General features: G+C 67.9%; 2 protein-coding genes across 3 annotated transcripts in view; both read left to right on the top strand.

Moving 5' to 3' along the window:
- Window positions 1-13,436, top strand: part of SDK2 (sidekick cell adhesion molecule 2) — a 49,012-nt gene extending 35,576 nt beyond the window's left edge. Inside the window, exons 20-45 of one of the 2 annotated variants that reach the window (XM_074922127.1) lie at window positions 226-324; window positions 580-771; window positions 862-983; window positions 1,054-1,163; window positions 1,259-1,409; window positions 1,531-1,768; window positions 1,854-1,969; window positions 2,235-2,424; window positions 2,599-2,697; window positions 2,947-3,141; window positions 3,248-3,449; window positions 3,635-3,738; window positions 3,855-3,925; window positions 4,026-4,161; window positions 4,763-4,819; window positions 5,039-5,140; window positions 5,244-5,359; window positions 6,483-6,669; window positions 7,078-7,215; window positions 7,316-7,477; window positions 7,617-7,742; window positions 9,284-9,448; window positions 9,753-9,893; window positions 10,507-10,645; window positions 10,983-11,109; window positions 12,167-13,436. In XM_074922127.1, coding sequence (XP_074778228.1) covers window positions 226-324; window positions 580-771; window positions 862-983; window positions 1,054-1,163; window positions 1,259-1,409; window positions 1,531-1,768; window positions 1,854-1,969; window positions 2,235-2,424; window positions 2,599-2,697; window positions 2,947-3,141; window positions 3,248-3,449; window positions 3,635-3,738; window positions 3,855-3,925; window positions 4,026-4,161; window positions 4,763-4,819; window positions 5,039-5,140; window positions 5,244-5,359; window positions 6,483-6,669; window positions 7,078-7,215; window positions 7,316-7,477; window positions 7,617-7,742; window positions 9,284-9,448; window positions 9,753-9,893; window positions 10,507-10,645; window positions 10,983-11,109; window positions 12,167-12,520 — 3,839 coding nt within the window. In that variant the 3' untranslated portion in view covers window positions 12,521-13,436. Of the gene's footprint in view, window positions 1-225; window positions 325-579; window positions 772-861; window positions 984-1,053; window positions 1,164-1,258; window positions 1,410-1,530; window positions 1,769-1,853; window positions 1,970-2,234; window positions 2,425-2,598; window positions 2,698-2,946; window positions 3,142-3,247; window positions 3,450-3,634; window positions 3,739-3,854; window positions 3,926-4,025; window positions 4,162-4,762; window positions 4,820-5,038; window positions 5,141-5,243; window positions 5,360-6,482; window positions 6,670-7,077; window positions 7,216-7,315; window positions 7,478-7,616; window positions 7,743-9,265; window positions 9,449-9,752; window positions 9,894-10,506; window positions 10,646-10,982; window positions 11,110-12,166 lie in introns of both variants that reach the window. The other variant, XM_074922126.1, reaches the window with a different exon arrangement.
- Window positions 13,437-19,052: 5,616 nt separating this feature from the next.
- On the top strand, window positions 19,053-25,731 carry CDC42EP4 (CDC42 effector protein 4). The gene is made up of 2 exons (XM_074921840.1): window positions 19,053-19,135; window positions 24,294-25,731. Exon 2 carries the CDS (start codon window positions 24,413-24,415, stop codon window positions 25,343-25,345), a length of 933 nt encoding a protein of 310 aa, XP_074777941.1. The 5' UTR covers window positions 19,053-19,135; window positions 24,294-24,412; the 3' UTR covers window positions 25,346-25,731.
- The last annotated feature ends 376 nt before the right edge of the window (window positions 25,732-26,107 follow it).

The raw sequence follows: 26,107 nt of genomic DNA, 5'->3' as shown, positions 1-26,107 counted from the left end.
GGACGGACCCTGCCCACGCCGGGGAGGGTGGGAACAGCCCCCAGATGGGCGACTGGGTCCCACCGGTGCTGCCGGTGGGGACGTGGAACGGGGGTGCTGCCGAGCCGTGGGAAGCCCCATCCAATGGGAGCCCCCTCCGTTGCTCCTTCTGCGGGTCCTGTGGGTGCCGAATGCTCCTGCCCTTGGGTGCACGGCTGGGCGCTGAGCCTGGGTGTCTTTGGGCAGTGCCCGGCCCCGTGGGACATCTCAGCTTCAGCGACATCCTGGACACGTCCCTGAAGGTCAGCTGGCAGGAGCCGCTGGAGAAGAACGGCATCCTGACGGGTGAGGGAGCGCCGGCGGGTACCCGGCTCCCGCATCGGCCCCATTCCCACCTCACAGCGTCTCCCCCTGGTCCCCCTCTGACCCTGCAGCATCTCCCCCTGGTCCCCTTCCCACCTCACAGCATCTTCATCTCCTTCCCACCCTGCACCATCTCCCCCTGGTCCCCCTCCTGCCCCACAGCATCTCCCCCTGGCCCCACTCAGCTCCTGGGGGTGGGCGATAAGGGGGGCCCTGACCTGCCGAGGCACCTTCCAGGCTACCGCATCTCCTGGGAGGAGTACAACCGCACCAACACGCGGGTGACCCATTACCTGCCCAACGTCACCCTGGAGTACCGCGTCACCGGCCTCACCGCCCTCACCACCTACACCATCGAGGTGGCTGCCATGACCTCCAAGGGCCAGGGCCAGCTCTCCTCCTCCACCATCTCCTCGGGGGTGCCACCAGGTGAGCGCGGCGGCGCGGGGATGCCAACAGGCTGCAGGTGCGGTGCTGGGGGGCCTGGTGCCACCATCTTGCCCTGCCCTCTCCCCGCAGAGCTCCCCGGGGCCCCCACCAACCTGGGCATCTCCAACATCGGGCCCCGCTCCGTCACCCTCCAGTTTCGCCCGGGCTATGACGGCAAAACCTCCATCTCCCGCTGGCAGGTGGAGGCGCAGGTACGGGGCGGCTTGGCGGGGGGTTGGGGGGGTGCTGGGGGGGGTAGCTCACCCCACTCCCATCCCACAGGTGGGTCAGAGCGGCGAGGCCGAAGAGTGGGGGCTCATCCACCAGCTGGCTAACGAGCCCGACGCCCGCTCCATGGAGGTGCCCAACCTGAAGCCCTACACCTACTACAGGCGAGTGGCCAGGACGGCGCCACCGTGTCCGCGCCCGGGGGACCGGAGCCCTCTCGCCCTCCGCCGTGACCCCCCGCCCCGTTTTCGTTTCTCAGTTTCCGCATGCGGCAGGTGAACATCGTGGGTACCAGCCCCCCCAGCCTGCCCTCCCGGAGGATCCAGACCCTGCAGGCCCCCCCAGATGTGGCACCCGCCAACGTCACCCTGAGGACGGCCAGTGAGACCAGCCTGTGGCTGCGCTGGATGGTGAGGGGGGGGAACACGGCACTAAGGGGGGTGCACAGGGTTTGTGGGGGTAGGTGGGAGGGTGGGGATGGAGCTGGGGTGGCTGCGGGCGCTGGGGAGTGACGGTGCCCGTCCGGGCCAGCCGCTCCTGGAGCAGGAGTACAACGGGAACCCCGACTCCGTGGGCTACAAGATCCGGTACGCGCGCTCGGACGGGCGAGGGCAGCCGGCGCTGCACGTCATCCCCGACCGCGTGGAGCGGGAATACACCATCGAGGACCTGGAGGAGTGGACCGAGTACCGGGTGCAGGTCCAAGCCTTCAACGCCATCGGCTTGGGGCCCTGGAGCCACTCGGTGCTGGGACGCACCCGGGAGTCAGGTACCGCTGCCCACCCCGCAGCGCTGGGCACCCGCCCCGGCCCGGTCCGGCCAGTGACCCCCTCTCTCCTCCCGCTCCCCACCAGTGCCCTCCTCCGGCCCCAGCAACGTGTCAGCGCTGGCCACCAGCTCCAGCAGCATGCTGGTCCAGTGGAGCGACATCCCCGAGGCCGACTGCAACGGCCTCATCCTGGGCTACAAGGTGAGCAGCTCCGCTAGCCCCGGGGCTGTGGCCCTGCCTGCCTGCAGCCCTGCCCGTGCCCTGCCAGCCTCTCCCGCAGGCCTGGGAAGGGTGGTTTTCTCTGGAGGGGAATCGCCCTCCGGACTGCCAGGTCCCTCCTTGCGTCACCTCCAAAAAGATGGTGCCAGCCCTGGCCACGCTGCTCCATCCTGGGAGGGGGGGGGGCTTGGGGGGGTTCGCAGGGGCTGTGGCCCTGCCCGGCCGTGTCCCACGGGGTCTCTTGCAGGTGATGTACAAGGAGAAGGAGGTGGATGCACAGGCTCGGTTCTGGCTGGCGGAGGGCAATGCCTCCCGCAGCGCCCAGCTGACCGGGCTGGGTAAATACACGCTGTACGAGATCCGCGTGCTGGCCTTCACCAGGATGGGCGACGGCGTCCCCAGCCGCCCCCCCGTCCTCGAGCGGACGCTGGATGACGGTGGGTGACAGCACCCGGGTGGGCAGAGAGACCCAAATGGGCTGGGGGGGTGTCCCTGGGTGCCCCATCCTCACCCAGTTCCCTGGGGCGATCCCTCTCCCCACCCTGACCAGTCCGGGGGATGGGGACTGGCACCCTGTGCTCCCCGCTGAACCCCATCTCTCCCTGCTCCAGTGCCCGGGCCCCCCGTGGGGATCCTCTTCCCCGAAGTGAGGACCACCTTGGTGCGGCTCGTCTGGCAGCCGCCCGCCGCACCCAACGGCATCATCCTGGGTAGGTGGGGGGGGGGGTGTTCCTGGTTGTGCCACGCCAGGAGGCTCCACAGAGGGGTGCAGGGGTTCTGTGGGAGCAGGGATGGGCTCCCCGAGATCCCCTGAGCATCTTGGAGCCACTTGGCAGGCTGTGCATGAGCTCCCCTGTGCAGGAAGCCAAAACCCCCTCGTTGCTGGCCCCAGCGATGGAGGAGGGAGGTGTGTGTGTCCCCCCCGCCAGCCCCACCGTGCTCCGCTCCCTTCCCCACAGCATACCAGGTCACCCACTGCCTCAACACCACCGCGGCCACCGCGGCCACTGTGGAAGTGCTGGAGCCCAGCGCCCGGCAGTACGTGGCCACCGGCCTCCAGCCCGAGGCCACTTACCTATTCCGCATCGCGGCGCAGACCCGCAAGGGCTGGGGCGAGGTGGCCGAAGCCCTCGTGGTGACCACGGAGAAGAGAGGTAATGCGGGGTGGGGTGGGACGGGGGGAGTGGGGGGGGTGTCCAAGCCCGCAGTGGGGGGGGGGCTGCGCGTGCCCGCTGTGCCCCAGCCCCTGGCTTCTCCCAGACCGCCCGCAGCCCCCCGGGAAGCCGCTGGCGCGGCAGGAGGAGGTGCGAGCCCGCAGCGTGCTGCTCTCCTGGGAGCCGGGCAGCGACGGCCTCTCCCCCGTCCGCTACTACACGGTGCAGACCCGCGAGCTGCCCGACGGCGAGTGGGCGCCGCACGCCGCCTCCATCAGCCGCAACGCCACCGCCTTCGTGGTGGACAGGTGAGGGGGGCGGGGGGGGATGACAGGCTCTGCTTTGGGCGGTTGCGCTGTGCCTCAGTTTCCCCATCCGACAGCAAGCAGTTGGGAAGCCGCAGCCTGCGGGCCCAGAGGGAGGGAGGGAGGGCGGGTGGTTCACGGGCTCATCCACCGGCCTCGCCATCACCAACCCGCTCCGCTCCATCCAGGCTGAAGCCCTTCACCTCCTACAAGTTCCGCGTGAAGGCGACGAACGACATTGGGGACAGCGAGTACAGCGAGGAATCGGAGTCCCTCACCACCCTGCAGGCGGGTCAGCGCGGGCTGCGGCTCCTGGGGCGGGGAGAGGGGGACCCCCCTGTGCCTAGGGCATCCCCCCTCCGTGTCCAGGGCATCTCCGCAGCCTCACTGCCCGCTTCTCTCCCGCAGCCCCCGAGGAAGCCCCCACCATCCTCTCCGTCACCCCGCACACCACCACGTCGGTGCTCATCCGCTGGCAGGTACCGTCCCCTCCGCCTTGCGGGGTGTCACGGCGTGACGAGGTGTCAGGCACCATCTCGGGGTGCCGGGGAGCAGCCCCTCACTGTCCTCCCCCCGCAGCCCCCAGCCGAGGACAAAATCAACGGGATCCTGCTGGGTTTCCGCCTCCGCTACCGCGAGCTGGTGTACGACAGCCTGCGCGGCTTCACCCTGCGCGGCGTCGGCGGCCCCGGCGCCACCTGGGCCGAGCTCACCCGTGAGTGCTCGTGGCCCCACGGAGCTGGGGGGACGTGTGGCTGGGGGGCAGGGGCAGGGCAGCATCCTGCGCTCCGTGGCCTATCTTGGGTACCAGCCTGGAGCTGTCGGGGTCAGGCTGTGCCCCACGGAGCTGTCACCAGGCCCCTCGTGCCACCCCCTGTCTGCCATGCCGGTGGCTCAGCCCCGCTGGGCTCAGCTGCCCCCCACCGTGTCCCCATAGCGTGGGGGTCCACATGTCTGTGCCTGACCCGGGTGTCTGCGTGTGTGCTGCCATCCTCAGACCCCAAAGGCAACGGGGGTCACGTCCCCTCGGGGGGGCAGCAGGGACATGAGTGGCGAAGGCAGAGCCTGAGGCAGCACCTCACCCGGTCCCCGCGGTCAGACCCCTCATGGAGACCCCGATGCCCAGACCTGGGCTCCTGCTGGCTCAGGGGATGAGGCTGAAGGCTCCTCAGTGCTGTGATGGTCCCGTTGGCACCTGGGGGTAACGCCAGGCCTGCCCTGGGGTGGGTGGTGGTGCTGGGGTGGGTGCTCGGAGGCGGGAGCCCACCCGTGCCGTGTGTGGGACTAACCTGCTCTCCCTGCCCCGTGCTGCCCAGCTGCCTACGCCGTGCACAACCTCAGCGAGGTCTCCCTCACCCAGTACGAGCTGGACAGTAAGTCACCGCTCCCCGTGACCTCCTCCTGCGTATGTGTGTCCCCTCCGGCCACCCCCCTGCGTGTCCCTCCCCTCCGCCCGCCTGTGCCGTGGGGTGAAAACCAGTGCCCTGTGCCCAGAGGGCTCGCTGGGGGGGGGGCTCTGCTGGGACCCCCACACTGCCAGATGCAGGGGTGTCCCCACTCACCCCATCTCCCCCTTCCCCCCCCCCTCCCAGACCTGAGCAAGCACCGGCGCTACGAGATCCGCATGAGCGTGTACAACGCCGTGGGCGAGGGCCCCCCCAGCCCCCCCCAGGAGGTGTTTGTGGGCGAAGCGGGTGAGTCCGCGTGGCACCCCCCATGTCGAGGGGTGGTGGAGGGGGGGTGTTCCCCTTGTCCCTGTCCCTAGCAGGGCTGTCACCCTGTCCCCTCCTTCGGCAGTGCCCACCGGCGCGCCCCAGAACGTGGCGGTGCAGGCGGCAGCGGCCACCCAGCTGGATGTCACCTGGGAACCGCCACCCGCCGCCACCCAGAACGGGGACATCCAGGGCTACAAGGTACCACGGGCTGGCACCCAGACGGGGCTTGGGGACACGGAGTGGCCTGGGGAGGCGCTGGGTGTTATTGGGGGGGGTGCTGAGCACCCCTGGGAGACCTTCGGTGTGGTGCTGGGTCTGGGGAGGCGCTGGGTGCCCTGGGATGCACGGAGGGACCCCGGGGAGGTGCCGGGAGGTGCCGGGTGTCCCATCCCGGTGCCGGACAGGAGGTGGCGCCGTCGGTCCTCGGATGCGGCCGGGATCGGGATGCGATCGGGATGCAGCTGGGACGGGGCTGGAATCGGGATGCGGCCGGGATCGGGACGTTGCTGGGATGCTGCAGGGATCGGGATACTGCTGGAATTCTGCCGGGATCGGGATGCTGCTGGGATGGGGCCGGGTTTGGGATGTGATTGGGATGCTGCTGGGATCGGGATGCAGCTGGGTTGTGGTCAGGATGCAATCGGGATGCGATCGGGATGCAGCTGGGATGTGGCCGGGATCGGGATGCGATCGGGATGTTGCTGGGACGGGGCTGGAATCGGGATGCGGCCGGGATCGGGACGTTGCTGGGATGGGGCCGGGTTTGGGATGTGATTGGGATGCTGCTGGGATCGGGATGCAGCTGGGTTGTGGCCGGGATCGGGATGCGATCGGGATGTTGCTGGGACGGGGCTGGAATCGGGATGCGGCCGGGATCGGGACGTTGCTGGGATGCTGCAGGGATCGGGATACTGCTGGAATTCTGCCGGGATCGGGATGTTGCTGGGATGGGGCCGGGTTTGGGATGTGATTGGGATGCTGCTGGGATCGGGATGCGGCCGGGCTGCCCAGCCCCACACTCTGGGCACCTCCTCGGCCCCATCCATGGCGGTTCCTCCCGCTCGGCCCCGTCCTTTTAGATTCGGCCCCGTTTCGAGAACGCTCTCATCCTGCCCGATCCCAGCGCAGTGGTGCTGGTCACGGCGAGCGGGGTCGTGCCTGGAGCCATCCTGGGGACAGGCTCTTACTCTCCCGCCGGCCCTGGGGCTCCGAGCCCAGGCAGGGCTACGGCGGGGGGGCTTGGGAAGGTGGGATGGGCTGGGTCCATGCATCGCCCAGGTCTCCATGCCCCTTCCTCCTCCTCCTCCTCCTCCTCCCACAGATCCACTTCTGGGAGGCCCAGCGCCAGAACGAGAGCGCACGGGTGAAGACGCTTTTCCTGCCTGAAAACGGGGCGAAGCTGAAGAACCTGACGGGGTACACCTCCTACTGGGTCAGCGTCGCCGCCTTCAACGCTGCAGGAGACGGGCCCCGCAGCCCCCCCGTCCAGGCCCGGACGCAGCAGGCAGGTGGGGCCCGTGGCACCTGCTCGGTGCCGTCACATCTGCCCCCTCGGGCTCTGTTGGGGACGAGTGTCCCTCTGTGACAGGGGGGCTGATCCCCTTCGTCCAGCTGCACCCCAACTCCTGCTCCTGTAATCCTGAGCAGAGACCAGCCCCGGGCTCACCCAGAGGTTTTGGGGGGGGGGGGGCGGATCGTGGAGATGAAGGTCTTGGCTGAGACTTGAGGAAGAGGAAGGAAGATGTTCCCCCGGCTGTGCATGGTGCCCTGCTGCAACGGGGAAGGGGGCACCAGGGGGGTGTGAGCTGGGGATGAACGTCCCAGCCCCGTTAGGGTGGAGGCAGGGAGAGGGGCTGGCTCGGTGCTGGGGGTGTCTCCTGGGAGCACTGAGCTGGCCCCCCCCTGCTCCCTCGCAGCCCCCAGCGCCCCCGGCTCCATCCGGTTCAGCGAGCTGACCACCACGTCGGTGAACGTGTCCTGGGAGCCGCCGCCGTTGCCCAATGGCATCCTCGAGGGCTACAGGCTGGTCTACGAGCCCTGCATGCCCGTGGACGGTGAGGCCACGGCGGGAGCACTGGAGAGGGAGGCTGGGGGGGCACTGGGGGGAACTGGGAGGGCTCCAGGGAAGAGGCGGCTCAGCCTCCGTCCCCGCAGGTGTCAGTAAGATCGTGACGGTGGATGTGAAGGGGAACAGCCCGCTGTGGATGAAGGTGAAGGACCTGGCCGAGGGTGTGACGTACCGGTTCCGGATCCGGGCCAAAACCTTCGCCTACGGACCCGACGTTGAGGCGAACATCACCACGGGGCCTGGGGAAGGTACTGGGGGGTGTGCAGGGGGTCGTGCCGGGGCGAGGGAGGAGATGTGGTGGGGACAGTTCCCCTGGTGCCACCAGGGCTGGTACGGCCACGTGCCACTGAGTACCCCCGTGCCTCCAGCTCTGCTCTGGGTCCCCAGGTGCCCCCGGTCCCCCCGGCGAGCCCTTCATCTCCCGCTACGGCTCGGCTATCACCATCCACTGGTCGAGTGGGGACCCTGGCCAAGGACCCATCACCAGATACGTCATCGAAGCCCGTCCTTCAGGTACTGCAGGTCCTCTCTGCTTTCCGTCCCCACCTCTATACCAGCTGTGCCTTGGGTTCAGGAGGAAGGGAAACTGAGGCAGGGAGTGCTGACCTCTCCCAGGCCACCCGACAGGTTGGGTTGGGGATTAGCACCCAGGTAACCCCCCAGGGCTCTGTTTTGGGGCCACTCTTGTTTAACACCTTTACTGATGATCTAGATGAGGGGATTGAGTATCCCCTCAGTGAGTCTGCAGACAACTCCCAGCTGGGTGGGAGTGTTGATCACCTCGAGGGTAGGGAGGGTCCACAGAGAGACCTGGCCAGGCTGGAGCCATGGGCTGAGCCCAACCGGGGGAGTTTCACTGAGGGCAAGTGCCGGGGGCTGCCCTTGGGCCACAACAACCCCCAGCAGGGCTGCAGGCCTGGGGAGGAGTGGCTGGAGAGCTGCCGGTCAGAGAGGGGCTGGGGGGTGAGAATGAGCCAGAGTGTGCCCAGGGGGCCAAGGAGGCCAGTGGCATCCTGGCTTGTGTCAGCCATAGCGTGGCCAGCAGGGACAGGGCAGGGATCTGAGCCCTGGGCTCGGCACTGGGGAGGCCGCCCCTCGGGGAGGGGGTTCAGTTTTGGGCCCCTCACCCCACAAAGGCCATTGAATGACTCGAGCGTGGCCAGAGAAGGGCAACGGAGCTGGGGCAGGGTCTGGAGCACAGGTCTGCTGGGGAGCGGCTGGGGGAACTGGGGGGGTTCAGTCTGGAGCAGAGGAGGCTGAGGGGAGACCTCCTGGCCCTCTGCAACTCCCTGCCAGGAGGGGGCAGAGAGGGGGGGTGAGTCTCTGGAGCCAAGGCCCCAGCGCCAGGCCCCGAGGGAATGGCCTCAAGCTGCCCAGGGCAGGGTCAGGCTGGCTCTGAGGAAGGATTTCTGTGCAGAAGGGGCTGTTGGGCGTTGGAATGGGCTGCCCAGGGCAGGGGGGAGTCCCCGGGATCCCTGGGGGGGTTGAAGAGTCGGGCTGAGCCAGCGCTGAGGGATCTGGGGGAGTTGGGAAGGGTCAGGGTGAGGGTCATGGTCAGGCTGGAGGAGCTTCAGGGGCTTTTCCAGCCCAGATAATCCTGGGGTCTGGGCAGGCAGGGCTGGCAGCTGGGACTCCCCCGCGGCAGGGACAGCCACGCTCTCTCCTGCAGCCCTGCCTTAACGATTTCTCCCTGCCGCAGCGACCGCAGCTCAGACAACCCAATCGATCGCTAATGGGGATCAGGGCCGCTCCCCGCGTGGAGGGCAGCACCCGGGGGGAAACCCCCCTCTCCTCTGATCCCATGGGGCTGCCAGTGGTGCTCTGGGGCTGGGGGGCAGCAGGTCCCCAGGGAGCTGCCTTGCCCTTGACCGGGGCGGGCGATCGATCAGCCACGTGCACTGCTACGGCTTTTTAATGATGCTGCGGCGAGTCAGCTCAGTGCCCGAGGGGCCGGGAGGGCCGGGCAGATGGCAGAGAGCGTGTGGGTCAGGCCTCCCACCTTGGGGAGTCCCGCAGAGCCCGTCCCCCCCTCCCAGGCCCGTTCTCTCTTCCAGATGAGGGGCTCTGGGACATCCTCATCAAAGATATCCCCAAGGAGGTGACCTCTTACACCTTCAGCATGGACATCCTCAAGCAGGGGGTCAGCTACGATTTCCGTGTCATCGCCGTGAACGACTACGGCTACGGGACGCCCAGCACGCCTTCCCCCTCCGTGTCAGGTAGCCAGCAGGACAGCATGTGGCTGTCCCCGGGGGGGGGGATGCTGTCACCACTGTGCTGGAGAGTCCCAGCGTTGCTGTGTTCTCCCAACCATCACTGAAATCCACCCCCCCAACCCTGCAGAGCCCCAGATCCCGCTGCCCTTGTGAAGCCTCGTTACCCCCCTTTAACCCACTCCCTCACATGCATCCAGGTCTCACAAAGTTCCCCGAGGTGTCCCCCTGCCCTGCAGCGGGCTCTCCCCATCCATACTGGTTTGTCCCCTGTGCCCGTCCCCCTCTGATCCTCCCTGCTGTGCCCCAGCCCAGAAAGCCAACCCGTTCTACGAGGAGTGGTGGTTCCTGGTGGTCATTGCTCTGGTGGGGCTCATCTTCATCCTCCTGCTCGTCTTCGTGCTCATCATCCGTGGGCAGAGCAAGAAGTACGCCAAGAAGTCGGACTCAGGTGAGCGCCAGGGGTGTGGTGGGTGGTGATGGGACCCCCCCAGGGTGCCAGACATGGGGTGCAGACCCCTCACCCCAGAGGAGCCTCTCTGGGGTCTTCACGCCCACCTTTGGGGTCTGAGTCGGGTGGTGGGAGCCTGTTTCCCCGCCTGCCTCGGGACACAGCTCCTCCAGAGACCTGGTGACATCCGATAAAGATGCTGTGGGCTTCCCGGAGAGCACTGGGAGCTAAAGATTAAATAAGCGACTTGTCCTGCTGTCAGCTGCGGAGGCAGGGCAGCCCGGGGGCTCGGCAGAGGTCACTGGGATTAGTCAAACACAGCTCTGTTTTCTTAGCTGTATCAAGGGCTCAAATTGTGGGGAAAATCCAGACCTCCTGGCTGAGCAAACACGGCTGCTGAGCTGGGAGCCAGCGGCGACCGGGCAGGTCAGGGTGTGAGGCAAGGTGGGCAGGCTCAGCGTGGGGCTCATGGCCACCGCCCCAGCCCTCCCCGGGGCCGTTCCCCAGGTCCCCAACGCAGGATACAGGCCCTCCACCTCCACCCCCCTGCCACGCTGTGCTGCCCAGGGAGGGTCTGGGGGAGGCTGAGCATCCTGTGTCCCCCCCCGCCCAGGGAACAGCTCCAAAGCGACCGCCCTGAGCCACGGCGAGATGGTGAGCCTGGATGAGGGCAGCTTCCCCGCCCTGGAGCTCAACAACCGGCGCCTCTCCGTCAAAAATTCCTTCTGCCGGAAAAACGGCATCTACACCCGGTAGGGACCCCCGCCGCAGTCCCCTCCCTGGGCAGGGGGGTTATTTTTCAGTCATCCCTCCATCGTGAGCTCATCGTGGGATGGTCATGGGGCTGGGGAGGGCTGGCACCCTGGGGGGGGGGTGACCCTGTTCTGCCCAGTGCTCTACCCCCCACCATGAGCTGCAGCCGCTGCACCAGCCCTGAAATTCTGGGAATCCCTGAGAGCTCACGGAGCACGGGCGGGGTCCTTGGCGGGGGGCTCGGTCTGGATTTGGGGTGGTCCCTGAGCCCTCCCCGGGGGTCAGCTGGGCTCATCCCTGTGGGGAACCGGCGCTGAGCACCCGCCTCTCCCCGAGGTCCCCGCCGCGGCCCAGCCCCGGCAGCCTCCACTATTCGGATGAAGACGTGACCAAGTACAACGACCTGATCCCCGCCGAGAGCAGCAGCCTGACCGAGAAACCCTCCGAGGTCTCCGACTCTCAGGTGACCACCCAGGGCTGCCCGCGGGGACGGTGACATGGGATGGTGCTGGGAGCCCTCCCTGAGCACCAGCCCTGCACGTCCTGGGGCATATTTGGGAGAAGCAATGCTGCTCCCTCTCTCCTGCCCCATCCCACATTTTTTAGGCAGCAGCAGCCCCCGTGACTTGACGGCTCGGGGCCAGAGCGAAGCTGGCACATCCCCTGGCCCTTGTGCTGGGGGGATGTGGCACCGCGGGGGGCCCCGGGACTGCTGGGGACAGGGCATGGGAGAGCAGCGGGGTTGGGGACTGTCCCGCTGCCCGGTCGCTGGTGGCAACGGCCACGGCTTTGCCAACCCCACAAAATGGCACCTTTGTCTCCTCCCGGAGAAACGGGCAGCTGTGGCCGGGCAGGAGCACGGCCGCGGGCAGCTCCGCGGGCAGGCAGCCTGCCGGGAGCATCACCCCCAGCACGGGGCTGGGCAGCGTCTGAAAAGACGAAGCTGAAGCCCAGGGAAAGGTCTTGGGGGGGTCCCCACGGCTGTCCCCAAGCAGGAAGGGGGACCGACCCCAGGGGTTGGCCCCCTCCATCGCTGCCGGCACCGGCTGTTTCTTTTGCCGTCGCGCGGCAGCTGCCGGCTCCGTTCCCTCTTGCCGGAGCGGAGCTTGAGTGGCTTTGGAGGAGCCGTGAAGAGCGGCGGGAGCCTGGCGCGGAGCAGCTTCCCCGCCGCCCTCAATGGGCCCTTTGTGCACGGCGAGGGGAAGCTGAATCCAATTACCGCCAGCCAAGAGGCAGCGCCGCCAGCATCCCCCTCCCAAAACCCCCCTCCCCACCAGCCCGGGGGCATCGCGGCCTCGGGGACCCCCTCAAAGGGCCCCAGGACCCTGCATCAGGTTTTAATTTGCTTTAGCAAGAGGCAGAAACACCCCCGCGGTGCCGCAGCCCCTCAAATCTTTCGGGATGTGCTCGCCAGCATCCCCACGGGAACACCGGGAAAGCTCGCGCTGGTTTTGGGGCTGGTGGGTGATGCCCCCCCACTCCATGCTCACCCACCCCCCCCCCCCCGTCCTGTTTTTCAGGGCAGTGACAGCGAGTACGAGGTGGACCCCGGCCACCAGAAAGCCCACTCCTTCGTCAACCACTACATCAGCGACCCCACCTACTACAACTCGTGGCGGCGGCAGCAGAAGGGCATCTCGCGGGCGCAGGCGTACAGCTACACCGAGAGCGATTCGGGGGAGCCCGACCACGCACCCCTCTCCAACAGCACCTCCACGCAGCAGGGCAGCCTCTTCCGCCCCAAAGCCAGCAGGACTCCCACCCCCCAGACCCCTGGCAACCCCCCCAGTCAGCCCGGTACCCTCTATCGCCCACCCAGCAGCCTGGCCCCCGGCTCCAGAGCCCCCATCGCTGGATTTTCTTCTTTCGTTTGATATTTAAACAGAAGCGAAAACAAACAGGAGGGGAAAAAAAAAATAGAAAAAAAGGAAAAAAAGTCCTGAGAAATTAAGGAAAAAAAAAAAAAAAAGAGAAAAAACGGTGAGGAGGAGGAAGCGGAGAGGCCGAAGGGCTCCGGGGATGGCGGCAGTGCCGGGGGGGCAGCGGGCTCAGGCTCAGCACCCCGGTGGGTGTTTCATTTTCTCGGCAGTGCCGGAGCAGGACGCCGAGCGCCTTCCCCCTCTTTTTGGCCAAAGCTTTCTGTGTTACGGACTCCGGGGCCGAGGTGGGGCCGGAGGGCGCGGGGTGCAGCAGGATGGCACCGGACTTGGCCCTCGGCCCCTGCTGTGGCTGCGCCCGCGCTGCTGCCGGCCTCCCCGGGGTCCCATGGGTGCTGCCGACCTGGGGGCCGGGGCTCTTGCTGTGCCAAACCCCGGCCCCTCTGCCAGCCTCGGCTTGTGCCCTCCCCACCCCGCAGGACAAGCAGTGACACAGAGACCCCCCCGACTGCAGAATGGAAGAGGAGCTCTGCTGATCTTAAAACCTCTGGACACGAAACCCCCACCCTGGACCCCCCCAGCCTGTGGGAGAAAGGGGCAGCCACTGTGCTACGATCCCAGGGGACAATTAATTCCTCCCTTCGTTTGTGCCTGGCCCAGCTCAGCCCCCTCCCCGGACTTAAAACCCCAGGAGAGCCTTGCCGGGGTGCACGTGGTGCTGACGCCCCCCCTGATCTTGCACCCCGGGGCCACGCAGGGGCTTTGGCGAGGGCTCAGATGGGGCGAGGGGGTGACTGTAGCCGCCCCTCTGCCTTTCTGGTGGTTTGGGGTTGTTTGTTTGTTGTTTTTTTAACGGGGATTTGTGCAGAGGCCTGGGAGCAGGAGGGGTGATGCCCGGGAGGGGGCTCTGGGGCTGGGGGCCGTTTTGGTGGTCTCTGCACAGTAAACCCCCTGCAGTGCCTACCCGTCAGGGCCACGGCGTCCGGGCTGAGCCAAGGGAGATGCCAATAAACAGCCTGAGGATCAGCCCGTCTCGCCTCTCTGTCACCCCGCTGCAGCCGAGAAGGGGCTGGTGGGATGTGTCCGTCTGTCCCTCTGCCCCGGCTGGGCTTGTGTCAGCCCCACGGCACCGAGGAGCCGGGCAGAGGGTGCCAGGGGCTGCGGTGCCAGGATAGGGCCCAGCACGCTGCAGGGAGCCGTGAGGGCTGTGTCCCTGCGTGCTTCCATCCCAGGGAGGTCTGCGGCTGGAGGAAAAGGGGGACCTGAGGGTGGGATGGGGAAGGGAGAAATGACCCCGTGGCACAGGGGGCTTTCGGCATCGCCAGTGGCAGCCCCCGGCACCGGGGGTTTCTCCCGGGGCAGTTTGCAGCCACCCCGCAGCCTGCTCTGCCCTTCAGGCCTGGCAGGAAAATCCAGGTGACGCGCTTGGGTTTCGTCACCCATCGCCCCTCCGGCAGCCAGCGGTGGGGCTGAGGGCTGGGGGAAGCTCAGCCACCAGTGACAGCAAAACGCCGGCACCCGCTTCCTTGGCCGGGGGCTGCTCCCTCGCTGGGGGCTACCAGGACCGGGGGTCTCGCAGCCCCTTGCCACAGGACCCTGATGCTGGTGGGGCAGGGGCTGGGAGCCATTTGTGGGCACATGCCCGGCCCCTCACCCTGATGTGGGCAAGGGTCTGGGGCTGCCAGAAGGAGCGTTTTGAGGTGCTGCATTTGGGGACCAGTTGGAGCTGGGGGTGTGTGACGCAGTGTCACAGCCCCCCTTTGCCCGTCCCATGGATTGGAGGTGCCACAGTGGCCACCAGCAGAAGCCCCGTCCCAGCCTCGGCGTGTCACCGCAGCCCTGGGCCCCGCGGGGAGCAGAGGACGCCGCTGCCGGGTGACTCATCTGACCTACTCGGGAGCTGGCGCCGAGGGGAGCGCAGCACCCAGGGGTGCCTGTGCCCTCCCCGGGCAGCGACGGGAGCCCCGACACCCCACTGGGGTGGAGACATTTACACGATGGCAGAGCTGGGGGGTCAGCGTTTGGCCAGACAAACCCTGCCCCTGGTGGGATGCCCGGCTCCAGGCCCAGGCGTCCCGGCTTGTGCAAGAGAGCCTTTCCTCCCAGCGGGCTGGGGCGCGGAGCCGCGGGGCAGAGCAGCTCTGGGGAGTCGAGCAGCGCAGGCCGGCTCCTCGTGGGAGGGACAGTCCTTGTGTAAGGGACCTCCCGTGCGAGGGACACTCCTGAGAGAGGGATGCTCCTGGTGTGTGGGATGCTCCTGTGCAAGGGATGCTCGTGCAAGGGATGCTCCTTGTGTGCGGGACACTCCTGTGTGAGGGATGTTCTCCGTGCGAGGTTCGCGCCCGTGCGAGGGATGCTCCTCTCCCACGCGGGACTCGTGCCAGCTCCTGTGAGCAGCAGCGGCTCAGCGAGCGCCGACACGGTCCCTGGCCGCGTGCCCCGTCGTGGCTCAGTGGGGTGCGGGTGCCGGGAGGTGCCTGCGCGGGGTCTGCGTGTGCCCCCCGGCATGGCCACGTGCCGCAGCCGGGGCAGAGCCCAGACCCCACTCGCCCGCCCTGGCCCTGAGCGCGAGGAGGAGAAGCCGGAGGGTGCAGCTACATCTGCGGTGGGTTTGGTGCCGGGGCCGTGCCGGGAGGTGAAGCCGCCGGTGTGGCTGCGCCCGGAGCACCCGCGGCCTTGTGGCAGCGGCCACGGCAAAGCCAAAGCAAGTTCTTTTCTGCTCGTGGTTTCCCACAGCTGGCGGGGAGGAAGCGGCGGATCCCACATCCCCTGAGTTCCCCGGGAACCTCCTGGGGACGACCCGGGACCTGTGCGGGGCACAAAGCCCGGCTTGGGCACAGCGGCCGAGTGCCAGCGGGAGCTCACTCTCACCTGCGCTGCCTCAGTTTCCCCAACTCACGGGGGAAGAGGCCGTGCTCCTTGCCGAGCCCAGCCGCCTCTCACTTCTTTCACCACAACCAGCTTTTCCCAAAAGTCCCTCCCACCGCCCCAGTCCCTCCAGGCTTGTCCGGGCTGCCCGTGCCCAGCCCTCTGCTGCCTGCGCTGCCGGTTCTCCGGGCAGGGATCCATCCCCAGGGACAAACCAGCCTGGGCGGGTGGGTTCTGCCAAGGGCGCAGCACCGCCCGCTTATCACAGCAGGGCAGGGGGGAGAAGCTGCACCCCCAGGCCTCGCTCTGCAACGGGGCAGCAGCACTGGGGGGTACCCGCTGCCCGCCCCAGATGCCACGGGGAGAAGGTTGATGTGCCAGAAACGGGGGTCGTGACTGGTAAAGGGCTGAATTCCGCGATTTGTATTTATTTATTTTAGCTGAAGCGGTGTTGGTGGTGGAGGAGTCAGGTAGTAACAGTTTATTTTCCAGGTTGAGATTAGATCAAGCAAGGAGTAACCGGAGCAAAGGGAAACACTCGGCGCGCGCAGCCTGGGCTCTCCCCGTCCTCCAGATTTCTCTGGTTCCCCGCCAGCTCCCGGGGCAGAGCCGAGTGTCCCCACCTTGGGCTGTGGGGACAGGGACAGCCCCTCCTGCCACACGGGGGGCTAAACGGGGCGTCCTCAGAGGCCCCCGTGCCCCAGGCCCTGCCGCCTCCCGCGCTGTGCCAGGCTGCCAAGCGCACGGCACGGGCAGAGCTGCCGGTGGCGGGGACGGCAGCGGAGCCCTCCCGGGGGGCAGCAAGGAGAGGAGGGGACAGCCCCAGGTCTGTGTGGGTGCCCAGCGCACCCAAGGGGACACTGTGCCGAAGCTGGGCCAGGACACGGGGGCCCCACGGGTGCTGTCGGCTGTGATGGGTCCCTGCAGCAGCCACGCTCCAGGTGGGAACCGCCGGGGGAAGCCGGGGCTGCTGCACGGTGGCGGGGTGACGGGTTCTCAGGTGGGTGGGGGGGTTGTGGGAGCCTGTTTGTCCTCGCACCAGCGAGCGTGGCGGGTGGAAAAGGTGGGTGGCTGCAGGGAGAGCTCGCCCGTGGCACAGCTCATCCCAGCACTCATCCATGCACCCATGGGTGCCGAGGTGCCAGCGGTGAGTGGGTGCTGCGGTCCTGCCGCGCAGGGAAGGGGTGAGGGTGCGGAGCGGTTCTGTGGGGTTAGTGGGGGAGGCTTCTGGCAGCCGCCAGCGCTAGGCCTTGGGGCTGGAGGGATTTGGGGGGGGCTGGGGGGGCCAATGCCCCATTCCCAGCACCCTGGGGTGTCCGGGTGGTGACCCCCATGCCGTGCAGCACTGGGGCTCAGGGGGAGCACCCGCTTTGCTCGGCAGCATCTCCTGCGCGGCGGAGGCAGACAAAGCTGGCAGGCGCTGGCAGCAGGAGGAGGGGACGAGGCTGCTGGGAAACTCGGGCGCTTCTCCCTGCTCTGCTTTTCAAAGTGCTTTTCAAGGCTTTTCTTTTTTCTTCTCTGCTTTCAAAAGCGGCTGAGAAGCAGTAAAAGGAACCGGCGATGGGTTCAGGAAGGGTGGGAACGATGAAACCACAGGCTCCGTGCCCCAGAGCCTCCCAGCACCCCAACGTCGCTGTCACCTCCCCAAGCTCGCTGCCATCTCCCCAAGCTCGCTGCCATCTCCCCAACCTCGCTGCCACCTCCCCAACCTTGCTGCCATCTCCCCAAGCTCGCTGCCATCTCCCCAAGCTCGCTGTCACCTCCCCAAGCTCACTGCCACCTCCCCACCCTCGCTGCCATCTCCCCAAGGCTGGATCCAGCCCCAGGGCTCTGCGTGGCCCGAGCTGCCGCCGAGGAGAGGGGAGGGAGCCCAGTCTCTCCCAGGCAGTTTTTCAAGTCAAGTGGGTGCCTGCTCTTCCCAGCCGGAGCCAGGCCAGCCCACGGAGCCTTCGCCGGCGGCTCCCCCCAGCCGGCTGATGTTAATCCCTCCTGACTGCGCTGTCTCAGCCAGTGCCGGGCTCCCGTGACAGCATCAGGTGAGGCGAGCGGTGCTGTGCCACTGCCACGCCGGCCTTGGATTAACACACGGGTGGGTAGAGCTGCTGGTGGGGGCTCTGGCAAACCCTCCTCCTCTTCCTCACTCACCAACAAACCACTGCAGCACCCAGCGGTGGCTCCCAGGGGACCCCTGCTCAGCCGTGGGTGCGGGGCTTTGCCTCCTGCCTCAGGTTCCCTGTATGGAAAGCAAGGAAAATAAATTTTGCTACACAAAGCAGCTATGAAGATGGTGCTGGCGTGAGCCGAGGGAGCGGCACGGCCTGGGAAGCAGATTGCGGGCACGGATGGAGATGGGGTGGTGCCGGACACCGGGGCTGCGGGCAGAGGCCGTGCCCTGGGCGGTTTGGCCATGGTGCCGAGCCTCTCCACCGTGCCAACGCCGGCATCTCCGCAGTGCCAGGCGCTGGCCCCGCTGCCCGTGGGAACAGCCGCCCCGTGGTCGTGCCGCCAGCGGCCTCCTGCCCTTCCCACGGGGGGAAGCGTCTGCCCCAAGCTGAGCCAACACACCCGGCCCCCGGGTTGGTGTCGCCGAGCCCAGGGGTGGCCGCAGCTCCTTGCACCGGTGACGTGAAAAACCTTCGGTCCCCCCCAGCTTCGTGTCGCAGCACGTGAGTCCCCGAGGCCACGCAGCTGGGGCACCCCGCGCCCCTACTCGCCACCCCCCTACACCCCAGCCTGGCTCTTTCTGCAGAGACGCCAGACGCTCCGGAATATGCAAGAAACGCCGCATTAGGCAGATTCGGGATAATCTCGTCGTCTCTCCCGGCCCTTTTCTCCCACAGAGTTCTCGCCTTAATCCCCCCGAGTGCGCTCCTGCACTCGCCCTTTCGGCACATGGCCAGCGCTGGGGGGGGCGGCAGGGCCACGGTGGCCACGGTGGCCAGGTCATGGACCACCCAACCGCCCCGTGACCCCCCGAGGGGGATGGAGCAGCGGTGGGGCTGGCTGGGGACAGAGAGCTGGGGGGGGCGGTGGGAGATGCTGCAGTGGGTGTCACGGTCAGGAGTGGGGCTGAACCTGCCTCCTCTTGCTCAGCTGGGCTCTTAATTTGTCTTAATTAACTAGAGTCTGTCACCCCCCCCCCCACCTCCTCGACCTGTCTGCCAGGGGTGCAGCCAGCCCCTTGCTCTGCCCCTGGGGATCCCACTTGGGATCCCCCCGAGGGAAAAAATCCCCCAGGATCCCTCCCCCCGACCCCACTGGGAACCTTTGCCCAGAGAAGGAACATCCGCAACCCCCACTGCCGCGGATCCCCGCGCCCCGCCCGGGAGGGGGCGGACACCCCACTCGGGACCCCCTCCCCACCCCACGGAAAAGTCGGGGACCCCACTCGAGGGAAAAGACCCCCCCCACTCGGCCCCCCCCCACATTCCCACGGATCTTTGCACCCCCCCAGGAGGGATCGGGGGCCCCACCCGGGACCCCATTTGGGGGACACCCCCCACGGGCGGGGCCACGCCTGGGACAAGGGTTCCCCGCCGCCCCCCCGCCCCCCGGGGTTTGAATGGAGGGCGTGGGGCTGCCCCGTGACGTGCGGCCGCGCCATTGGCCCGGGCGGGGCGATGACATCATGGTGGCCGCGGCGGCGGCGGCGGGGGGGGGACGGGGAGGGCGGAGGGGGGGGGCAGTTTCCCTCGGGCTCGGCTCGGCTCGGCCATGGACCGGCGGCGCGGCCCGGGCGCGCAGGTAACGGCGGGGGGGTCCGGGCTACGCTGGGGCTCGGGCTCAGCCCGGCCCGGCTCGGCGCGGGGGGGGGCAGCCGGGCCACGGCTCGGCCATTGTCCGGGGGCGGGCGCGGTCCCCGGGGCTGCCCCAAGCTCCCTCCCGGCCCCCCCCCCCCGAGCTGCGCCCGCTCCGGTAAGGGGCTGGGGGAGGCGGTGACCCCCCCGTGCGGTTCCCGTGGGGCCGCTCCCCGGGCGAAGGGGTTAACAGGATGCGGAGCCGCGTTTGCCCGGCGTGGGGCACCGGCCCGGCTCACCCCGCCCCGGCGGGTGGCGAGCGGCCGTTGTTCGCCCGCGGCTCCTCGCCGCGTTCCGGGGGGGGCGGTTCGGGGGGGCCCGGAGCCGGCGGTGGCCGCAGCCGGGGCGGTGGCTGCCCGCGGCCCTTCTCGGAAAGGCTGAACCCCCCCGCGCTGGAGCGGCTCCAGCAGCACCCCCGGGCCGGCCGGGGCTGGGCGCGGGCGGGTGCTGAGTCAGAGCCACCCAAAATCCCCCTCCAGCTCATCCCCGGGACCGGGGGGGGACACGACACGGGGCCCCCCAGATTGCCCTCCCACACTGCTCAGCCCCTCTGGGCACCACACGCCGGCTCCCATGGGTGCCTCAGCTTCCCTGAGCCTGGGCATGGGGTTGGCTACCAAACCCCCTCCTGGGGCTAGTGGGCCGCGACTGCTCGCGGGGAGCTGGACTCAGCCCTCGCCGCCCTGGTTTGACCCCGGCGGTAGCAGCGCTCGGTGTAGATGTTTCCGTGTGCGGAGTGTATAGATCGGGGTGCTCTAAAGGGAGAGAGGGGCCCGGCAGCAGGGTTTTTTAGGGGGAAACTGAGGCACGGAGCAAAGGGAGCGCGAGTCTCCGCGCCCCGGGACGGGGTTTCTGCCCGGTTGGGTGCACAGTAAACAACTCCGGTCTGGACGCGGCCCCCTCGGCCGCTGTGGAGCGACTCCAGCCCTGAGGAGTTGTGGTGGGTTGGGGTCGTGGCAGATGGCGGGGGGGGAGCGTGGGAAGCGCGAGCCCAGCCCGCATCCCCATCACCGGGGCCACCCGCCGGGCTCTGTGGCGTGGGGTGACCCAGCAGCGGGGTTCCCCCGCAGCCCCCCGCCGCCGCTGCCCGCGGGCAGCCCCGCCGCCGGCGTTGTGCTGACCCTGCCGCTCTCTCCCTTTGTTCCCCGGGTTTTGTCTTGAGCGCAAACAGCCGGCGCAGTCACGGGGGCCCCCCCACCCAAAAAAAAAAAACAAAACCCTGAGCTGGCTGGCTGGGGGTGCTGGGCCCCGGCGGCAGGTAGGCTGCCGTGGCCAAGCCGTGGGAAGGCCGCCTGTTTACTTCCCGTCCACCCCAGCGAAACCACAGGAATTTGGAGCCCGGCGGAGGTCGGGAGGGCTGTTTAGCCCCGGTATCCTGTCGGACCCCGGCCAGCCCCTGTTGTTGTGAGAGACAGAGCTGGGGCCAGCCAGGAGATAACCTCTGCCCCTGGAAACGTCCCCTCCTCGCCCCACCGAGCCACGGGCTGGTTCGTGGCCCTGGAGCGGGAGGATTTATGGTCCTGTGCGTGTTCTGGCTCGTCCTGCCAATAGTTCCTCGCTGAACTCTGGCTAGTTCCCGGTCCTCGGCAGTCCCTCGGGGAGCACAGCTCTGCTTTTGGCACCGGGGCAGCGAGTTCCCCACCTCGCCGGGTGCCGGTAACCCCGGCCAGAGCTGGGCTTCGCCTCCTGTCCCCGTGAGCCGTCTCGCCGGCCTTGGCTCCGATACCGGCCGCCGGCTGCCTTTCCGCTTCCAGAGGCGTTACCGGGGCTGCTCCACGCGTCCCACGGCTGAACCGCAGCGGCGTCCCGGTGCCGGGGACGGGACCAGACCTGTCACCGGGGCGCCTGGGCTGCCCCGCACCAACAGGACCGTCTGCCCCCAGGCCCTGGGAAGACTCGCCAGGGAGCCCGACGCGAGGGTGTGACAGCGGGGCCGGTCCCCTCCCGGGGCTGGTGGTGGCAGGGTGTGACCCGTGCCCTGTCTCCAGCAGCTGTCTGCCAGGCAGCGACATCAAAGGGCCTCCGGAGCCGGATCCCCGAGGGGTAGGCATCAGAAAAGTGGGGCTGAGCAGCCGGTGCGTCCTCCTGGGTTCTCCCTGGCCCTGGGCGGCGTTGGGGGGGACCCAACCGGTCCAGCACAGCCCCTGCCCCAGCGTCTGGCAGGGTGGGGAGAGCATCCTCTGATCTCGGGGCTGGAGGGCACAGCCTGGGGTGCTCTGCACGGCAAAGCCGGGGAGGCTCGTTTGGAGCCAGCCAGGCCGGCCGGGATGCTTTTCCCCCTCTGCAGGTTTGGCTTTTCCGGCCCATCCACGGGGTGAGCCGGGGCAGGATGCGTGGGAGCGCGGCTGGACTCGGCGTTTTTCCCTGGGCGCACCCAGTCACCAGCCTCTTTCTTTAAGCCCCTCGTCCCTGTGGTCCCTGCGGGTGATTGGTGCTGAGCGGGGCGAGATGGGGAGGATGGGGCAGGTGGGGGAGGTCACCCACACCATCAGGGCACGTGGTCCCCCTGGCTGGGTAGCCAGGGCTGTCCCACCCCCCCGCGCTGGCTGGGGGACCCCACTGTCCTGCAAGCAGACACCCATTCGTGGGGGAAATCGTGTCCCGGGGGACCTGAGGCTCCTGCTCCTTGGAGCTCGTGGTCCCAAAGGGCTGAGAGGGCAAGCGGGAAGCGGCGCGTGGTCCGTCGGTACGCTTTATCCCTCTTGTCCTCTGCAGGTCCCATCCCCTCCCCTTTCCCTGAAGCCCTGCTGGGACTTGGCCGAGCTCTGGGCTCGCTGCCCCGGGCTGGGCAGCGCTGCCTGCCAGCCTGCCTGCCTGCAAAGTCTCTCGGGTTACAGAGCAGCTTTCCCTGGTAGGTGGCTGGCGAGGCGGTGGCAAAGCCGCCCTGGCCTGCTTTTCTTTGTCAAAGTGCCGGCAGTGGGAATGTCACAGGATCCGCTCTCCTCTCCCCTGAGCAAGAGGAGGAGAAAAGGGCTCTGTGTCCCGCTGCCCCCCGGGCAGGCTGGGGCTGGCAGCCGGGCTGTGCGGGTGGCAGCGTCCTGCCGCGCTGCCCTCGCCTCTCGGGGCAAGCTGGGGGCGAAGCGTCGAGGGATGGGGGAGATTTTGGCCGCTGCAAAAAGGCTTCGTGGGCAGGAGCGTCGAGGGGAGGGAGGCGGCGGCTTGTTTTGGAGGCTGTGACGGTGATGGAGAGCTGCTGGCCGGGGAGGCTGCAGCAACGTGCCGGTAACGCTCCAACCTCCCGGTGGCCCCTTCGCCGCGGCTTGCGAAGTATCTCACAAATGCTGAACTTGGCCCCGAAATCTAAATACAAGGGAGGGACAGTCCCCAGATGGCCTAAATCAGCAGCACGGTTGCCTGGCCCAGCTGGGGAGCTCGCCGGGAGTGTTTGTTTTATGTAAAACCAAAGGTTGGAGGAATGCTGGCCCGAGCGGAGACCCTGCGAGGGGAAAATGTCTGTGCCGTGCACACGCGCTCGGCCGGGCGTGCATGAGATCCTGGCGAGGGGGGGGGAAAGTCCACCCAGCTCCTGGTTTGAGGGTGTGGAGAAGGTGGCACGGCTGCTCCGTCTCTTTGTGCCAATTGTCTGGGGTTAGACTGGGGGCTGCCCTGGCTGGAGCCCCCTCCTCCCCGTGCCATCGCATCCCCGGGGTTCTGCAGGAGGGCTCAGGCCGCCGCCTCGTTGCGGGGCTGGACGGCGAGCGGCGTGGCCAGTGGCGTGGCCAGCGCCATGCCGTGGGGCCTGGCTGGCCCCGCGGGGAAGCTGCGTGTGGGAGGGCTGGGCACCGGGACTTTGCACCGCCGTGGGGTCAGAGTCCGTCCTGCCTGAGGCCCCGCTGCCGCGGCGGGGGACGGATGGGCGTCGCGGGGCAGGTTTGGAAGGGATGGGGGGTGGGAGCCCTCCCCAGCTGTGCTGAGAACTTGGGGGGCCGAGGCGGAGCTGGGACTGTGCTGCCACGGCTGCCCGTGGGCTCTGGGGTTGGGGCTCGCTGCCGGCTGACCCTGCGGAGCCGTTTAGCTGCACCCTGGGGCTGGGTGGGCAGCGGAGGGGTGGGGAGCAATGTGGTCCCCCACCCCGAGGCTCGCTCAGAGGACAGAAGTCGGTCGCTTCCCCGTGCGTGTCACGGGGCCGTGGTGTCGCCGGCGGTGCCCGAAGGGAGGAAGCGGGCGGCCACGAGCCCTTCCTCCCCAGCAGCCTCTCCCGGGACCACCTGGGGCTGCCTGGCGCCAGGGGAAGCGCGGGATGCGGTGACGTGGTGGCTGTCCTCGTCCCCCTTCTGCGTGACCACAGGCATGGGGCTGGACAGGTCGGCCGGTGGCACCGAGGTGGCCACGGGAGGGAGGATCGTGCCTCTCCACATCCCGGTCAGCCACGGCCCTCGTCGTCTCGGCCACCAGCTGCCACCCCTGAGTCACAGCCGTGATGGTGAGGTGGCCAGGAAGGGTGGGCACGGCCACGTGTGGTGAGGAGCAGCGTGGAGGTCTTTGGGGGGTTCATGGGCAGCAGCGAGGCTGCGCCCCCACATCCCCCTCCCGCCAAGGTGAAGGGGTACCCGCGGGGTGCCTGCCTGTCCCCGTCCCGGCTCCCCCCGGCACGCCGCTGGGCTGGCGGTGCCTCCCGGGGCTCTACGCCCTCCTCGCACACTTCCTGCCGTCTGTTTCCAATTCCTCCTGGCGTCTGCTCCTCCCTGCTTTCTTCCAATTAAAAAAAAAAAAAAAAAATCCCAGGCATCTTCTCGGCGTGCGGCTCCCAGAGACTCGAGCGCTGCCGTGCCCCGCGCCGGCGGGCTGGGGCTGCATGGGGAGGGGACAGCGGGTGCCCGCGGTGCCTCGTCTCCCTCCTTGTGCCCGTTCACATGGGGGACCGTCCTGCGACACCTCCCGTGCCCAGGGCTTTGGCTTGTGATTCTTTCTGCAGGTCTGATCCGTGCCCAGGGTCTGGGAGCTGCTCGTTTAGGGGGTGTGGGGAGCTCGGGGGGGTCTGTGTGGAGGTTATTCCTGGGGGAGCAGAGCGGCTGGTGGCCACGAGGTTGTGTTTTGCAGCCGGGCGGGGCTGTGCCCATCCGTGTCCTCAAAGCCTGACCGTGTCCCTCTCCCCTGTCCCTTAGGAGTGACCCGTCGGTGACGCCGGTGGGAGCGTGGCCACAGAGCACCGGGTGTGAGCGACCGGCCGGTTCCGTGGTGGGACGCGCGGCTCCGCCTGGGCCGCCCCGGCGCAGCGGCGGCGATGCCGATCCTCAAGCAACTCGTCTCCAACTCTGCCCACTCCAAGCGGCGTTCGCGGGCCGACCTGACGGCCGAGATGATCAGCGCGCCGCTGGGCGACTTCCGCCACACCATGCACGTGGGGCGGGCGGGGGACGCCTTCGGGGACACCTCCTTCCTCACCAGCAAGGCTGGGGAGCCGGGGCCGGAGGTGGGCGAGGAGCCGGGTGCCTCCAAACCCAGCCTGCTCTCCCGGCGTTTCCGCAGCAGCAAACGTTCGCAGTCGGTGACGCGAGGTGACCGGCGGGACATGCTGGGCTCGCTGCGGGACTCGGCGCTTTTTGTGAAGAACGCCGTCTCCCTGCCCCAGCTCAACGAGAAGGAGGTGGACAGGAGCGCGGGGCAGCTGCCCAAGAGTCTCTCCTCCAGCCCCGTCAAGAAGCTGCCTGAGGAGGTGAGTCCTGAAGAGCAGCAGCGCCCGAACGGGGCGGCCGCCGGGCCGCTGAGCCCCGGCTTGGACGAGCGCGACTTCGGGGACATCACGGAGCTGCCCGTCGTGGTGGCCAAGAGCGGGGCGGGCATGAAGCACGCCGAGTCCATCATGTCCTTCCACATCGACCTGGGGCCCTCCATGCTCGGGGACGTGCTGAGCATCATGGATAAGGAGCAGTGGGAGCAGGATGAAGACCCTGAGGCGGAGGAAAGCCACGAGGAGGAGGAGGAGGAGGTTGCTGCCCTGCCCGGTTCCCCGGCAGCGGCCCCGCCGAGCCAGAGCCCATCTCGCGGCGCCGGCGGCCGCTGCCCCAGAGACAGCAGTTCAGCATCCAGCTGCACCTCGGGACCGGAGGAGCGCAGCCCCGTCCCCGGGCCACCGAGCCAGCGGGGGGGCCCCCCGAAACGCCCCGACAAGGAGTTTTCATTCGCCGACGAAGACGACGACGAGATCAGAGTATAAAAGGCGGGCGGCCGAGCCAAGAGGTCTGGTTCTTATTTGTGGTTGCTTGGACACGGGGCCTAATACCCCAGTGCTGCAATGGGTGGCACTGGGGAAGACTCAACTCCTCACTCGTTCCCTCTCCCCGTCCGACGGCGGACGTGCCGCGGCAGGACAACGCTCTGCTCCGGGGGCCGGGGGCAGCCCCGACGCCTCTTGGCCCTCGGAGAGCTCCAGCACATCCCGGGAGGGGAAAGGAGACTCGATTTTGGTTCTTTCTGTTGGACTTTGGATATTAGCTCTTTTCTTTGTTTTCTCCCTTGTCCATGTAAAGCAATATAGGATCAAACAAGACGAGGCTTTGAAGTTTTAGCCCCTTTAGTAATATATATTTTTTTTCCGCCGTACGGTTTTTACTGCCCTCTGATTTGTACTTAACTTTCTTTACTCTCACTTTTGGTTTTAACGGAGGGGAGATTTCCCATGAGGAAGGACTTGGCTCTGGAGCTCAGAGGAGGCCTGGGACTGTGGGAAGCTCCGGCTCCCTGGGTTTTTTGGGGACTTTCTGCAGGCCAAGAGCCTCCGACCCTGTGCCATGGTGGGGGCTCACTCCCCATCCCTCAGGTGGGTGGCTGGATGGATCCATCCATCCCAGGCACTCGACCCTCCACACAGCCCGGGAGTTGGGGGGATGCTCCCTGCCCAGCCCTCCAAGCGGCTGATCCCGGGGATGCCGAGGGGAGCGTGGGTCCGTCCCTCGTGGGAGGAACACCTGGAACCCCC

This window comes from Athene noctua, chromosome 18 (genome assembly GCF_965140245.1).
Source record: "Athene noctua chromosome 18, bAthNoc1.hap1.1, whole genome shotgun sequence".
NCBI lineage: Eukaryota > Metazoa > Chordata > Aves > Strigiformes > Strigidae > Athene > Athene noctua.
The sequence above is the reverse complement of the archived record's forward strand: the minus strand, read 5'-3'. Positions and strand labels throughout refer to the sequence as shown.

What these genes read in the sequence shown, in the direction of transcription:
- CDC42EP4 (XM_074921840.1), top strand. Translation starts at nt 24,413, where the DNA reads ATGCCGATCCTCAAGCAACTCGTCTCCAACTCTGCCCACTCCAAGCGG.